Source organism: Salvia hispanica, chromosome 3 (assembly GCF_029641045.1).
Source record: "Salvia hispanica isolate PSC_SH4W2 chromosome 3, Shi_PSC_v1, whole genome shotgun sequence".
Classification (NCBI taxonomy): domain Eukaryota; kingdom Viridiplantae; phylum Streptophyta; class Magnoliopsida; order Lamiales; family Lamiaceae; genus Salvia; species Salvia hispanica.
This window is the reverse complement of record NC_142694.1, coordinates 51,206,666-51,219,652: the sequence shown is the minus strand read 5'-3', so window position 1 is coordinate 51,219,652 and position 12,987 is coordinate 51,206,666. Positions and strand designations below refer to the sequence as shown.

The 12,987-nt window shown below is 36.3% G+C and overlaps 2 protein-coding genes and 1 pseudogene across 2 annotated transcripts; 1 reads left to right on the top strand and 2 right to left on the bottom strand.

Annotated features, from left to right (window-relative positions):
- Window positions 1-488: 488 nt before the first annotated feature.
- LOC125210320 (uncharacterized) lies at window positions 489-1,176 on the bottom strand (annotated as a pseudogene).
- Window positions 1,177-1,557: 381 nt separating this feature from the next.
- On the top strand, window positions 1,558-5,882 carry LOC125216802 (SLH domain protein). The gene is made up of 11 exons (XM_048118574.2): window positions 1,558-1,964; window positions 2,041-2,127; window positions 2,243-2,410; window positions 2,650-2,732; window positions 3,839-3,927; window positions 4,029-4,132; window positions 4,223-4,322; window positions 4,418-4,493; window positions 4,610-4,724; window positions 4,964-5,495; window positions 5,576-5,882. Exons 1-11 carry the CDS (start codon window positions 1,715-1,717, stop codon window positions 5,661-5,663), a joined length of 1,692 nt encoding a protein of 563 aa, XP_047974531.1. The 5' UTR covers window positions 1,558-1,714; the 3' UTR covers window positions 5,664-5,882.
- A 4,778-nt stretch (window positions 5,883-10,660) lies between these two features.
- TCP12 (TCP domain protein 12) lies at window positions 10,661-11,945 on the bottom strand. Its single transcript, XM_048108683.2, has one exon. The coding sequence runs from the start codon at window positions 11,794-11,796 to the stop codon at window positions 10,891-10,893; it is 906 nt and encodes a 301-aa protein (XP_047964640.2). The 5' UTR covers window positions 11,797-11,945; the 3' UTR covers window positions 10,661-10,890.
- Window positions 11,946-12,987: the final 1,042 nt, after the last annotated feature.

Sequence of the window (12,987 nt, the reverse complement as noted above, 5' to 3'; positions counted from 1 at the left end):
TGCCACTAACTTGTTCAACTCACTTTCTATTACATTTCTTAAAACCCGTGTCGGGTCAAATGGTGACAAATTATGAAGGACGGAGGGAGAGTACATTTTTTAAAACCAGTGCCGGAGAGTGAGACAATATTGAGTCAAAGTGGGACAATATTGGGGGAACGTAGGTAGTAGTAAATAATTTTTCTCTTAAAAATGATTTTGAATTATAAGTCGAGAGATTTAGAATTAAAAAAGAGTAAAGGCCAAAATTGGTCCTGAACATATATGATCGTCCTAAACATTATCTTTTGACTTTTTTGGTCCTGCACATATGGAAATTTGATCATTTTGATCCTCTGTCAACGTTTCCGTTAGAAACTAACGGTCAACGGGTTTAATCCTGATTTTGACCAAAATTAACATTTTAATTCTGCTTTTTTACTCCTTATTTCACTAACTATTATTATAAATATTGTTTTAAATTAGAAAATTAGAATTAAAATACTCTTTTAATCAAACAGCCCTTGATCTCCGCCACTCCCCCAATCCAGCGCCTCATTGCCAATATCCTCCATCTTCAACCCCTCCGCCTTTTCCGCCGTCGCGATGTCGAGCCCCATCATCAATTCATCCGGTGACGTCATCATCCCCGTGAAGCTCTCCATCTCCGCCGCGAAGATCTATGCCGCCGACGACGGCTGCTGATCGAGGCTAGGGTTTGCGATTGGATTCACGTTGGAGAAGCTCGTGTCGGCGAAATTGTACATCACGGCGGAATCCGACGTGGTGTGGATCGGTTCCCGCGGCGGAGGATGTAGGAGGAGCGGTTGCGGTTGCGACTGCGGCGGCGGAGGTGGTGAGGCTGGAGCTCTGCGCGGTGAATTTTTCCTCTGCATCTTCGTCGGCGGTGGCGGCGGAGAAGGAGGCATTGGTTTTAGGCTTGAAGCGCTTGGTTTTGCGGGAGCCGCCGCCGACGCGAACAATGCGGAGGACGCCGCCTTTGGTCCAGTAGCGGCGGCATCTCTTGCAGAAGTGGCGCGACTGCGAGAGGTTGTAATTGTTGTAGTAGCAGAATTTGGTGTTGAGCGAGTCGCAGCGAGGGCACTTGACTACCTGGTGATTGTGCGGCCGCATCCGCCTATCTCCGGCGCCGATAAACCTCCCTTCGGGGCCAATTTCTTCTCCGATGCAATGCATATTTATAATAATAGTTAATAAATTAATTAAAAGAGTATTTTAATTCTAAGTTTCTAATTTTAAAAGAATATTTATAATAATAGTTAGTGAATTAATTATGGAGTAAAAAATTAAAATTAAAATATTAATTTTGGTTAAAACGGGGATTAAACTTATTGACTGTTAATTTTTAACGAAAATATTGACGGAGAACCAAAATAAATTTCCATGTGTGCAAGACTAAAAAATTCAAAAAATAATATTTATAATCAAAAATGGTAATATGTTAAGGATCACTTTTAGCCTTTACTCATTAAAAAAAAAAAAAGAAAAAAAAGAGCGAGTCGAACCTAGTTGAGCAAATAGGCGTACGTTGTCATCAATGGACGCTCGGTTATTCTACCAAAAATGCCTAAACCCTCAACTCCATGATTCGCATTTTCTTCTGCTGCCCCCCTCAAGCATCAATTCCATCTAATTATCCCCCTCCTCTGCTCACACAAATGAATTAACAAGCAAGTTGAGAGAAACGTATAAACCCCCAAAGTTGTGTTCCTCAATGTCATCAATTTCGCTCTCTTTGCCCTCCAAAACCACCTTCTTATCACACAATCGCTTCAATTTCGTCTTTCACGGCAGCCCACTGCTAATCACGCGCAGAAACCCTAGGCACATTTCGCTGTCAGCTTCTGTGGCTGAGAAAAACTCGAGTCTTGAATTTTCTTGGGTTTCTTGGGACAAAGTTAGTCCTGATGACTACAATGGCTGGGACGTTTTGGAACCTGCTCCGAAAATAGCTGAAAAGAGAGGTGATAATTTGATCTTGTTGGTTTTAATTTATCTAGAATTTGTGGGTTAGTTATGAAATGTGTTTTTATCTTATAGGTTGGCGGACATTTGCTGTAGTTGGTTTTGGAGCTTCAGTTGTTGCATCTCTTGGTTTCTTTGCCTATTTTTGGTTCTATAGTAAAGGTTGGGTTTGTTAATGTTTGAGTAATGTTTCTAGATTTCGGTTGACTTTGGTTAGTATGTAGTAATTGAGTTGTGAGTATTTGTCTCGGTTTTAACCCTCAATTTGTCAAATCAGGTTTTGGTGTTCGATTCAGAAGTCCGCTTAGTGCTCTACAAGGCTTTTCGGTGCCTTCTTTAACCATCAAGGATGAACAAGGAATTGGAGAAGTTCGTGAAGATGACGTGCCATCGGCAGAATCTGAGATGCCTGAGGAAACACTTGCTGATCCTTTTGTGGCGACAGGTGATTTTGTGACTTTTTGGTGTTGATTCTCTGTATTACTTTTGTAGTGCAATTCAAAAAAGTTGTCATGAGCATTTGGAGGATCGAGTGTTTTACATTACGATTACATACTTAAATTGAGAAATACGTGATACTTATCTTCATCTGGTGGTGATTCTTCATCCTACTATTTTTCCATAGCATTTATAGCTACCACTCAGCATTTACTACTTCAAGAAATAAGCTTGAATACTGTGCAGAGCACAAGCTTGAGCGAGTCATAGTTCCATGTTCTGTGGATGTTGCTCAGCAAGAAGCTGTTTCAGCACTTAAGAAACTCAAGGTGACTTTTCAGTTGATCTCTCATGATGATAAAACTTTGGTTTGCAGCATCTATTTAAGGCTTCTCTTCTCTTCTATTCTTTCTTTTTCCATATAGAATTGCTGGTATACAATTCTCTAGGCAGTCTAATATGTTAGCTGTCAAGTTAGTGGATAATGTCACCCCATAATAAAATGGGTATAGAGACATTGGATATTGGATGCACACAGTGTAAATCTTATGATTCCTAACCTATCTAGTACATGTAAATAGGTAAATGGAATTTTTGTATTTATTATATATGTAATACCTAGTCAAATTATGATGTGAGCAGATTTATACGTATGTGAGTAATTTTATAAGAGAATGATATGTTGTGGACACCCTTTATTGCCTCTTCAAGGCCTTAGGACAATAAAACATGGTGTACATGTCTCTGAAGGGTGGACTCAGACATTTCTACTGACTAAGTACGGGAAGTCGATAATTCTCATGCATGTGAAAAAATGAGCTCGATCCTGACAGTTACTCTACTGAATGTTTCTCTATAGTTAAGTATGTTTTGTACAGTTCTTTCTTTGTGCAATGTGATTGGACTATTGATCATCTGATAATTTCTAGTGCTAGCAATGAAGAATGTTAGTCTATAGTAATTCCCATTTCCAATGCCATCCATATAAATTCCAAAGCCTTCTCCTTTTCTTCTTAAGGTTTATCATCATGGCGTTGGATACTTCAACTTCATATTTGTTTTGAGGATTCGTTTTCCTGGGGATTATCTTTGTTTTGTGTGAAGTCATTCTTACCTTTTCAGATTACACAGCAGATTTCATGAAGATAAAGCTTTAGAATATAACTTCTGTTTTTACCTTTGCTTCCTGTTGAGTTTCTTGATTCACTGTTGAACACTTTCCATGGGAATAAGATGCTAGTACAGTTTATCTTTTCCATTTGGTTTTAAAGTAAGACTTTTGAATTCATTTGGATAATCAACACAAACACATGTTTCGCACAAGTTTTGCCAGAATATTGCTAGTAATACTTGTTCCCTTAATATATCTTTCACATGCCTTGTAAAGCTTCTCAGTTCTCTGTTTGCTTCTTGCTCTTTCGATCAAGGTGTACAGATTATCGAAGATTCTGTTAGTGCAGATGAATTATGTACTAGACGAGAATATGCACGGTGGTTAGTGCGTGCAAATTCACAGCTGGAGAGGTGTAAACTCATCCTTTAAACACAATTTGAATACTATCAAATAACTCTAGTACTTGTGTTTTCTTTATCTTATTCAGTTATTCTTTTGGTTTTGGTTTCAGGAGTCGGAGACATCGATTGAATCCATTTGCTGCACTTTGTGGATCTAGAATTACCGCCTTTGATGACGTGGGAGTTGAGGACCCTGATTTTGAACATATTCAAAGTAAGGTTTAGTTGAGTCTATAAATTGATTGTTTTAGTGAATTCTTTTGTAAGAAACATTGTTTGAATTGTATGTCAAACCTGCATGTAGCTCTAGCTGAGGCCGGTATTATTAGAAGCAAACTATCAGATGGAAACCATGGCTCAAATCTTAATGGAGACAAAGAACTTTCCTATTTTTCTCCGGAAAGGTACCTCATCACTCTCCAAACTTCCTGGCCGGCTTGCCCCCTCTGCTCAAGCATAGTTCTTATTGTAACCAACACTTTATCATTTGCTGTGATAGGCTCATATCTCGCCAGGATCTGGTTACTTGGATAGCAAAAATAGAGTATGATGTTGTGGCTGGGATCGATAAAGAGGTGAGAAGACTTCTTCCTAGTTACTTTATCCTTCTCTGTTTTCTCACATAAAATTGTATGCTGATATCAAATTGCTATTTTGATTCTCTAAAAATCTGATTTTTTTTGCAGTTCAGATGGCAAGGAGGAGCATTGGTTTTCTAGATGTTAAGGAGATATCTTCTGATGCGTTGTTAGAACTTTTTGCGGACTATCAAGCTGATAGAAAGAGCATAACAAGAGGAGTTTTTGGTAATTTCTCTTCTCCATTTCGTCGTTCTTGGTTCCCCCTTCATCTTCTTACGCATGTAAACTGACATCCTTGAGAAAATAAATTAAATGACTATGCCTGTATACACATATTGGCTTAGGGGTTAGTATGAGAATGAATCTCGTCGCCTAAATATAGGTCGTTTTAGCATATGTAATCTCTCTCATCTGCTGTGTGTAATTGCAGCTAGATTGATATGACTAAATTATGTTCTTCACAGGGCAGAGCAGGCGATTCCAACCAAGCAAACCATGCACAAAGGCTCAGGCCGCAGTTGCACTGACATGCGGAAGAGTGACAGAATTCATACAAGCAGAAATATCTAGACTTGAAGCTGAAAAACTTGCAAAGGAAATCGAATTAAAAGAATTGATGACTGAAATTCTAGAGAGAGGCGACATAAAGGAGTATTGGGAGCAAAAGATGGAGAAAGAAAGAAAACGTGGCTTGGAAGTGGAAGTTGAGTATCGATCAGCCATTATGGCTTTGGAAGAGGAGAGGATTGCTCAGGAGAGTGGTTCAGCTGAATTGGTTAAGCAGAAGGCAGCTTTGGAATGCCAGGAACAGTTGCTTTCTAGCATAAAAGCAGAAGTAACAGAAATGTCTGAAATACTTTCTGTAGAGAAGGCCAAGTACGATGATGAGCTGCATGGCATACAGGAAACACGGCATGATCTGCAGGCAAAGTATGAAGAACTGATCGATGCAAAGTCGATATTGGAAGCTGAAATAGAAGCCCTGCGTATATTGAGGTAATAATTTGTGCACATGGCTCAACCAGTTAGTTTTTTTTTCTGTCCCTAGTGGTGCATTATTGGAGCTCTTTGTGCAGATCGTGGGTTGAGGACGAGGCGAAAAAAAGCCAAGCTCGTGCAAAGGTCCTCGAGGAAGCTGGGCGGAGATGGAAATGGGACGGTTAACCAGACGGCCGAACTGCCAGAGAGCCTTTCCTTATCAAATAGTCAAATAGAGATCCATCTGAAGGTGGGTAAAATCCCTCAAATGTGTCAAGAAATGGCAGTTTCTTGTACATGATCAAGATTTCGAACGTATTTGTACCCCAAACTTTGTATTCTCCTTTTTGGGACTTCATGATATATGTCTTCAAAAATCAAAATGTCTCCGGAATTTCCTTGTAACTTTATTTTATGTTTCCCCTTATTTTTCGGATGAATTGCATTGACGTTTTTCAAACTAGATGTCTAGATTAAGTTTCTTTTTGCGTAATTAATTAAATTAATTAATGTCAGTAAAATAACGTGGATGAATATATGTAGATGGAATCATGGAATAACTATCTCCAATTCTCCATCAAAATCTCGAATTTGTTTTCAACATGCTGGCAGTGGCACTTACCGATAAATTTCATGCCACGTTCTTTGATATATCAAGTGATAAATTGACTATTAAGTAAAAGTGTGTATATTTAATCACCTATTGATGGTAAAATGAGAAATTTATCAATGGTGTATAAATATATAGAGTGTAGGGGACACAATATCGAAATCAAAGAAAAGTTTGAGTATATTTGCAACTTATGTTGTTTGTTTAAACGCATGCCCCCTCGGTCATACTAATATGCATTTGTGCTTCCTTTTTTCTCCCACAAAAGTAATATCCTTTTGACTTAAAAATACTCCATTTATTAATGTATACGAAGTTAATTTCAATTTTACGTATTTTTGTACGCAACAGATTTGTGTCTTGATTCTTCTTCGCATACATTTCTACCATTCCTATAATATCACATTTTGGAAATTCATCTTTGGTATAATACTATTTTAATCTAATTTCTAATCATAATATTATTGCCACTATACTACTTAATTTTTATTTGCATTGACAATGGAATCCCGAGTGTGAATGAGCGTTATAATGCATATTTCCGTGAAAAACAAGGGAAAAAAAATAAAAGCGCTAAATCATGGTCAATACAGAGCTGATAAAGTATATAAAAACATATAAAAACACGCCCACCATTACTTAATCAAGAAAGTTAGAAAACTATATTACATCTCCTTAACTAATCAGGAAATTAGGATTAGATTGTATCAAGAATTAAGTGCAGGAAACATGCATTAGGGTAATAGGACATACACCACAGCTCACCACATGTAATTTCTTTTCTAAGTAATCAGAAGCTCCTAATTCTGACCAACCGCTTTAATTAATATCTTATTATGTTGTTAGCAAAAAGTCCAATTTATCATTCATGCCGTGCCGTCACAGCTACTCATATGTTTCATCATTTCTCATTCATTACAAGGTAGAAATTAATTAAAATCAAGAGTACGCCCCAAAAAAAGAAGAAATAAAGAATCAGTTCATATCTATTACAAATTCTATCATCAAAATTTACATCAAACTCAACCAGATCACTATTCTCATGATCTCAAAAAGAGAAGACAAAATTTAAAAATAAAAGAAAAAAATAAAAAACATGTGACTAACCATTTTGTTGCATGATCAATAAGACCACTTGGTCATGCATAGGACTAATTAATGGTGCAGAGGATTTGGGCCGGTAGGTACAAGGCGCTTCTCCACGCCATAACGAGGATCAATCTCGCCATCACCGGGTGGTGGAGGCGTGTGGTGGTCCGGTGGAAGTTTCCGGTGGTGGTGGAGGAACGGCGTGAAGTTGAACTTGCTGGCCAATGCTTTTCTATGAGTGTTGAACGGTTGATGACTTAATATTAAGGATGATGAGGTGCTGATTCTTGGTGGTTTTGGGAGGATTTGGAAGTTGTAGAATTCATGAAATAGTAGTAAGAGGAGAACAAGCCAAAGCAATGAACGGAATAAAGGAGGGACTTTCATGATCATGAAATGTAGAAAAGTGGGATGGAGAAGGATTTTAAGGGGAAGCATGGAGCAGTGATATAAGGAGAAATTTATGGAAGGTTTTTGTTTAGTAAATTGACAAATATAGGGTTGATCAGCCTAACTAATTTTATATACTTAAGTACACACACACACATGTGTGTGTGTGTGAAGGGTTAAATTGGGTGACTTGGGAGCTGTAGTTTATGTTCCAATTAATTATTAAAGTAAGGTTGAGATGAGCAGAAGAAAAGGGGAGGGAGAGGGTTTCAATTTCCAATAAATGTTCCTTTAAATTCAAGTATTGAAAATGGGTCATTATGTGGATTGTCAAACCAAGATTCATACTCGCAACCTTTGATTTTATTTTACTATTAGGCTTAACAATTGGCAATTTAATCAAACTAGCTAAGCACTCGAAATTGGTAATGGACATAAATAGTCAAACTGAAAAGGACTCATAATCACAATAAACCACTTGATTTCATAGCCTGGTAGTACAATATTATCAGCTCTAGATCCATTCAATATTTATTGCAATTTATGTGTCATCAATGTTTCTTTTCCTTTCTAATTATGTATATATAAATGAATAAACTCACTCAGTGAATAATCAATTGTCATATTATTTCATTTGGTCCATCTATAAAAAAACAGGCTTCAAAGTAATATCTGGTATGTTTTTTCTTTTTCTTCTATTTTTTCATTAATAATACTTCCACATATCATTTTATTTTTCTAGATATTAATATCATATCTTATCAATTTTGCATTTAAATTTGTGCCGTACATAACTAAGACTATCAGCAGTGGATGGATGAAATATATAATGAGTGCATACTTTATTATTTTGTGTATAAGAAAAAAAAAACGTGCTTCTTAATTTGTACATCCAATTATATTTTATGTTTATGACAATCATATACTGTTAATAATCCAAATTTGATTCATTATTACAATTTACAATGTATAGGAAAATTTTATAGTACTGCTTCATACCTCTATATATTGACTGGTCCACACACCATACAGATAATAAAGTTCATAATAAATGCAGAAAATTAATGGCATTTATTAACTTTTTGGTGCCACATAAGATAAAGAGATCCCAATTTAAGTTTTATGAGGTTACGACTTAAATGTTAATTGACCATTGAATAGTGTGTTGGTAACATACATTATACATACAACTCTTATATAGTGTTTTGTTCAAATAAAAATCATTTTAACCTCCAAAGGAATCCAACCAGCAGTTACAGGAATTTCATATGATGAGAGAATTGAATGAATGTCCAGATATTTAACAAAATATATACTGTACTTTGGTAACTAAGAGCAATACTATTTCATTTCATATTTTTTCAGTATGTATACATATACATTTATGAATGCTCATGAAATATTATGGAAATTAAATAGAGAATCCATCCTCACAGCAAACACGAGTTATAACGATAGAATCCGTGGTTGAATCAAACTATTCCGTTATGTGATAGAAAAAATACACACTCATTTATGTATACAGGAAAATACATACTACTATTCATTTTCCGTGGTTAAATCGAACTATTCCGATCTGCAACTGATTTTGGCATGTGTTCAAGTAACCCATTTATTTAACACATATAGTTGTTGGACCATTTTGACTATTTTATTAAGGACATATTAATCAAAGATTAGGCAAACAGAAGGTTAATTAATAGAGAAACCAATTATTGATGAAGAGTTTCTACAAGAGGCCCGAGATATATATGACTTTGATGATTTATAGCACTAGCTACTACATTTTGTCATATTTAATTAATATCCCTGATAAGTGATAATGCTTCCTCCATGGCAAGGCTTCTTTAATTTATAGTATTACATATGATAATGCTTTTTATATTATTACATTTATGAATACTTAATTTTTAATCACTGTAGAGCTCAATAGCCAGCTAGAAATTTTTTTTTGTTAACGGAGGCAAAAGAATTAATTTGTCCACCTCGTTGGATATCTTGAATTTAATGGGGTTCTATCGTAGTTAAGAGACTGAACGATCTCCAGTTACCCAATATATTTCCCACCATGCACGGTAGATTGCCATTTAAGTTAGAAATTAAGTACTATTATACCAATTCTCTGAGGTTCCCATTTCATTCATTATTTTTGAAGTGTACCATCAATAACCTTACAGTTTTCTGGGTTAAATTCTAAAAATGTAAACAATAAACATCATGCACCTGTCACATCATTTGAAACATATTATAATTCAAAGATATATATAATTGCCTGCATTTATGTGAAAATCTACTAATTAATATAGTAAAAACTAATGTAATGCCTCACTTCAGCTCCAATGTTTTGTTTAGTGAATGAAAATTACCTATAGTAGTTCGACATCGACTTATATATAACAGCTAATTAAGTCCTTACTCCGTAGTACATTGCATACTCGATTGTATTGGAATATTTGACTATTTATCAGGAATTTGAGTCAAACTGTTTTCAGCATTTTATTTTATCAGTTGCAGCAAGCATTGTACAGGAAAATGATCTAAAACACAGAATCCAAATTAAATGTATACATTCAATACCAATTGCAAATCAACATTTAGTTATATACATCTAAATCTTCCACAATAAATCAGTACCATATGAGTTCCTATATTTAAACAATTACTTATATAGCGTGTAGTTTATTCGCACACAGACAATATGAGGTATGGTGGTTGAGTAGTACATAGATTCCAAGTAATTTTTTTTCTCACATTTGAGCAAAAGAGAGTCGTTTCAGGAAATAAAAGTAATAAACCTATCAAAGCTGCATCATGCATAATTATCGATTTGACACATTTAATAAACTTCTCCTGCTATACAATGCAGCAGCAGTTGTGTGGCCTTGATAAAATCGAGCTTTGATTTTCATTTTATAAAATTAATGAGATTAATAATAAGAGGTAGAATGAATGATCATACTAAAGATAATTCGGAAAAAAAGACTAATCGATAATGATAAGATACCTAGCGGAGTATATATATACGTATATGTCTTGAATTCCTCATTAATTAGAGGTTACCTAAATTATGAGTACTGATCATAATTCCTGCAAAACTCAGCAAGCAAAGATTTCCAACATTCCAAAAAATCCATCTCATGTAATGATTAGGAAACCCCAAAAACACTATAGCGTACTAAATTACTCCTTAAGTAATGCTCCATTGATACAACATTAAAGCACTGTATAGATAGATATAAACTCCTCAGAAATCCATACTTGAATAATATACAAATGGTGAGCAAAGCAAGATTAAACAAACAAAAAAAAAAAGATGCTAAATTATCATGGAAATTCTGGCGTGGGCGAGGAGAAAAGTGAGTTAAGATTACCTGCAGCAGTAGAAACATGATTCCCAACCGAATAGTGAAAGCAATTCGATAACACATCCCAATTCCCAATAAATCCAACCAAACTCGGATCCGACACTGCGCACTGATACTCACAATTCCCCAAATACTTGTCATCAATCATTCCCACGTCCGACTGAGAAACCCTAATTTCCGAATTGACTCCTCCTTCAAATGGATTAGGGTTTCCACACATACGGAGGCGTTTCACCATCATCTTCTCTCGCGTCCGACACCTTGCCCTCGCCCTCGCCTTCTCCCTCGATGCCTTGGCCCGATCCGCAGTGATGGGAGCGATGATCTCCTCGATTCCGGATTGATCTTCGCACTCGGACTCGCTCTTCACGTCGCTGTTGTTTGGCAGCAGCGGAGCAGGAGGAGGCGGAGGCGAGTGGAGCTCCTTAATCGCCTTGTTTGACTGCGTGAAGAGCCACTCTATGGTCTTGCTGGCTTTGTCGTAGCCGAGCATATCTTGAAGATCGAAGAATTTCCGAGCTACTTGCAGAGAGAGGCGCATTCTCCTATCCCTGATCCCCTGCGCCGTGCATATCTTGCTGTGCCGGTCCTTCTTCCCGGCCTTCCTCCGCCTCGGAGGAGGAGTGGAGATCTGATCATGATCGGTTTTCAACTTCTTGGGGTTGGCTACCTTGTGATGATCGGCGAGGTGGCTTTGGTAAAAGATTTGATCCAAGGGCGATTCGTGCTCGTCGAGGAAGGGAGAGGGGAAGTTGAAGAGGATGTTGTCGTGTTTAAGGTAAGGATTTTGATCGGATGGTGATGGTGAGGATAATGATGGGCTTGTTTTGAGCAAGGAGTTGTTGCAGTTGGGTGAGGGGAACATTTTGTAAATGCAACAATTATTGTCTTTTTCGGATTTGGTGGCGGGGTTTTAAAGGAGAGATCTAACTCGGAACAACTGAGGAGAGATGGTGATGATGAAGAAGGTAGCTAAATGGGAGAGAAATGGAAGTTGGGGCATTTAACGTGGCCTTTACTATTGAAAAATACATATGTATTTCAATGCTGTGGTGCTACTATAAGCTATTGATGGAGAAGGGTGCTATTGGTGGGGTTGCACTATATATACAAACAAATCGGAAAAACACAATAATTTGTGAAATTAACGGGAGTAACCAATTTGATACAAATATCATAATTTAATTAGTAATCATATGGAGTAGTACTTATTAAACTAACCCTATGCATGGAACCATGTCATAATCAATCTCACGCTGTTGAATATAGTTATGGTGTCAATGGATTTCAGTTAATTATATGTAAATAGTTTTGGTAACAAAAAATTAAATTATTTCGTGAAATATGTTAATAAAATCCGTTTTGGAACTAGTGGAATGAAACTTGTAGCTAGGCCATGGCATTTTATACTTATATCGAAGAAGACAACGAAATTGATCATCTGTTTTTTGTCAATTTGATTTTTCTTCCCATATAGAATGTGAACATTAGTGATAGTACTTGGTAAATTTCAAACTTTTAAAAAAATCAGACAAACAGTACTGATGTGAATTGTGATCATCTTTTCAAAATATATATTAGGGTCCATATACATTAATGTTTCTACGGAAATGTTTCGGGTTAAATTTGAGTGTCCCTACTCCCTAATAAACCCTTAGAGCGTTTAAACAATGTTTTATTTTTAAGATTATACAAGTAATAATCTATAATTATTTTAGAGAATAAAGAAACTAAGTACAGTATATTATTTGAAACAGTTAATAATACTGCCATAAATGGGTCAACAAGTTTGACTCGTCACTTTAACCGGTCTTCGTATATTGAAAACAATCAGCAGCTAGCCCATGCATGTTAATAGTGCAAGGTTCGATACTATTTATTTCTATTAAAGTTTGATGATCATTTTAGACATGTTACAAATAATGCACAGTGGAGCATTTAGATGCAGAGATAGACGGTCAGGATTTGACGGTAAGAGCTGCTAATAAAAAATGAAGTTGATAGCTAACCTCTAATTAAAACCCTATATGCTAGGTCGACAATTATTTGAATCTTG

Bases quoted from the DNA above. Each gene is read 5' to 3' on its own strand.
- LOC125216802 (XM_048118574.2), top strand. From the start codon at position 1,715: ATGTCATCAATTTCGCTCTCTTTGCCCTCCAAAACCACCTTCTTATCA. The intron at 2,128-2,242 runs GTTGGGTTTGTT...TTGTCAAATCAG, and splicing joins TTTTTGGTTCTATAGTAAAG to GTTTTGGTGTTCGATTCAGA. The intron at 2,411-2,649 runs GTGATTTTGTGA...AATACTGTGCAG, and splicing joins TGATCCTTTTGTGGCGACAG to AGCACAAGCTTGAGCGAGTC.
- TCP12 (XM_048108683.2), bottom strand. From the start codon at position 11,796: ATGTTCCCCTCACCCAACTGCAACAACTCCTTGCTCAAAACAAGCCCA.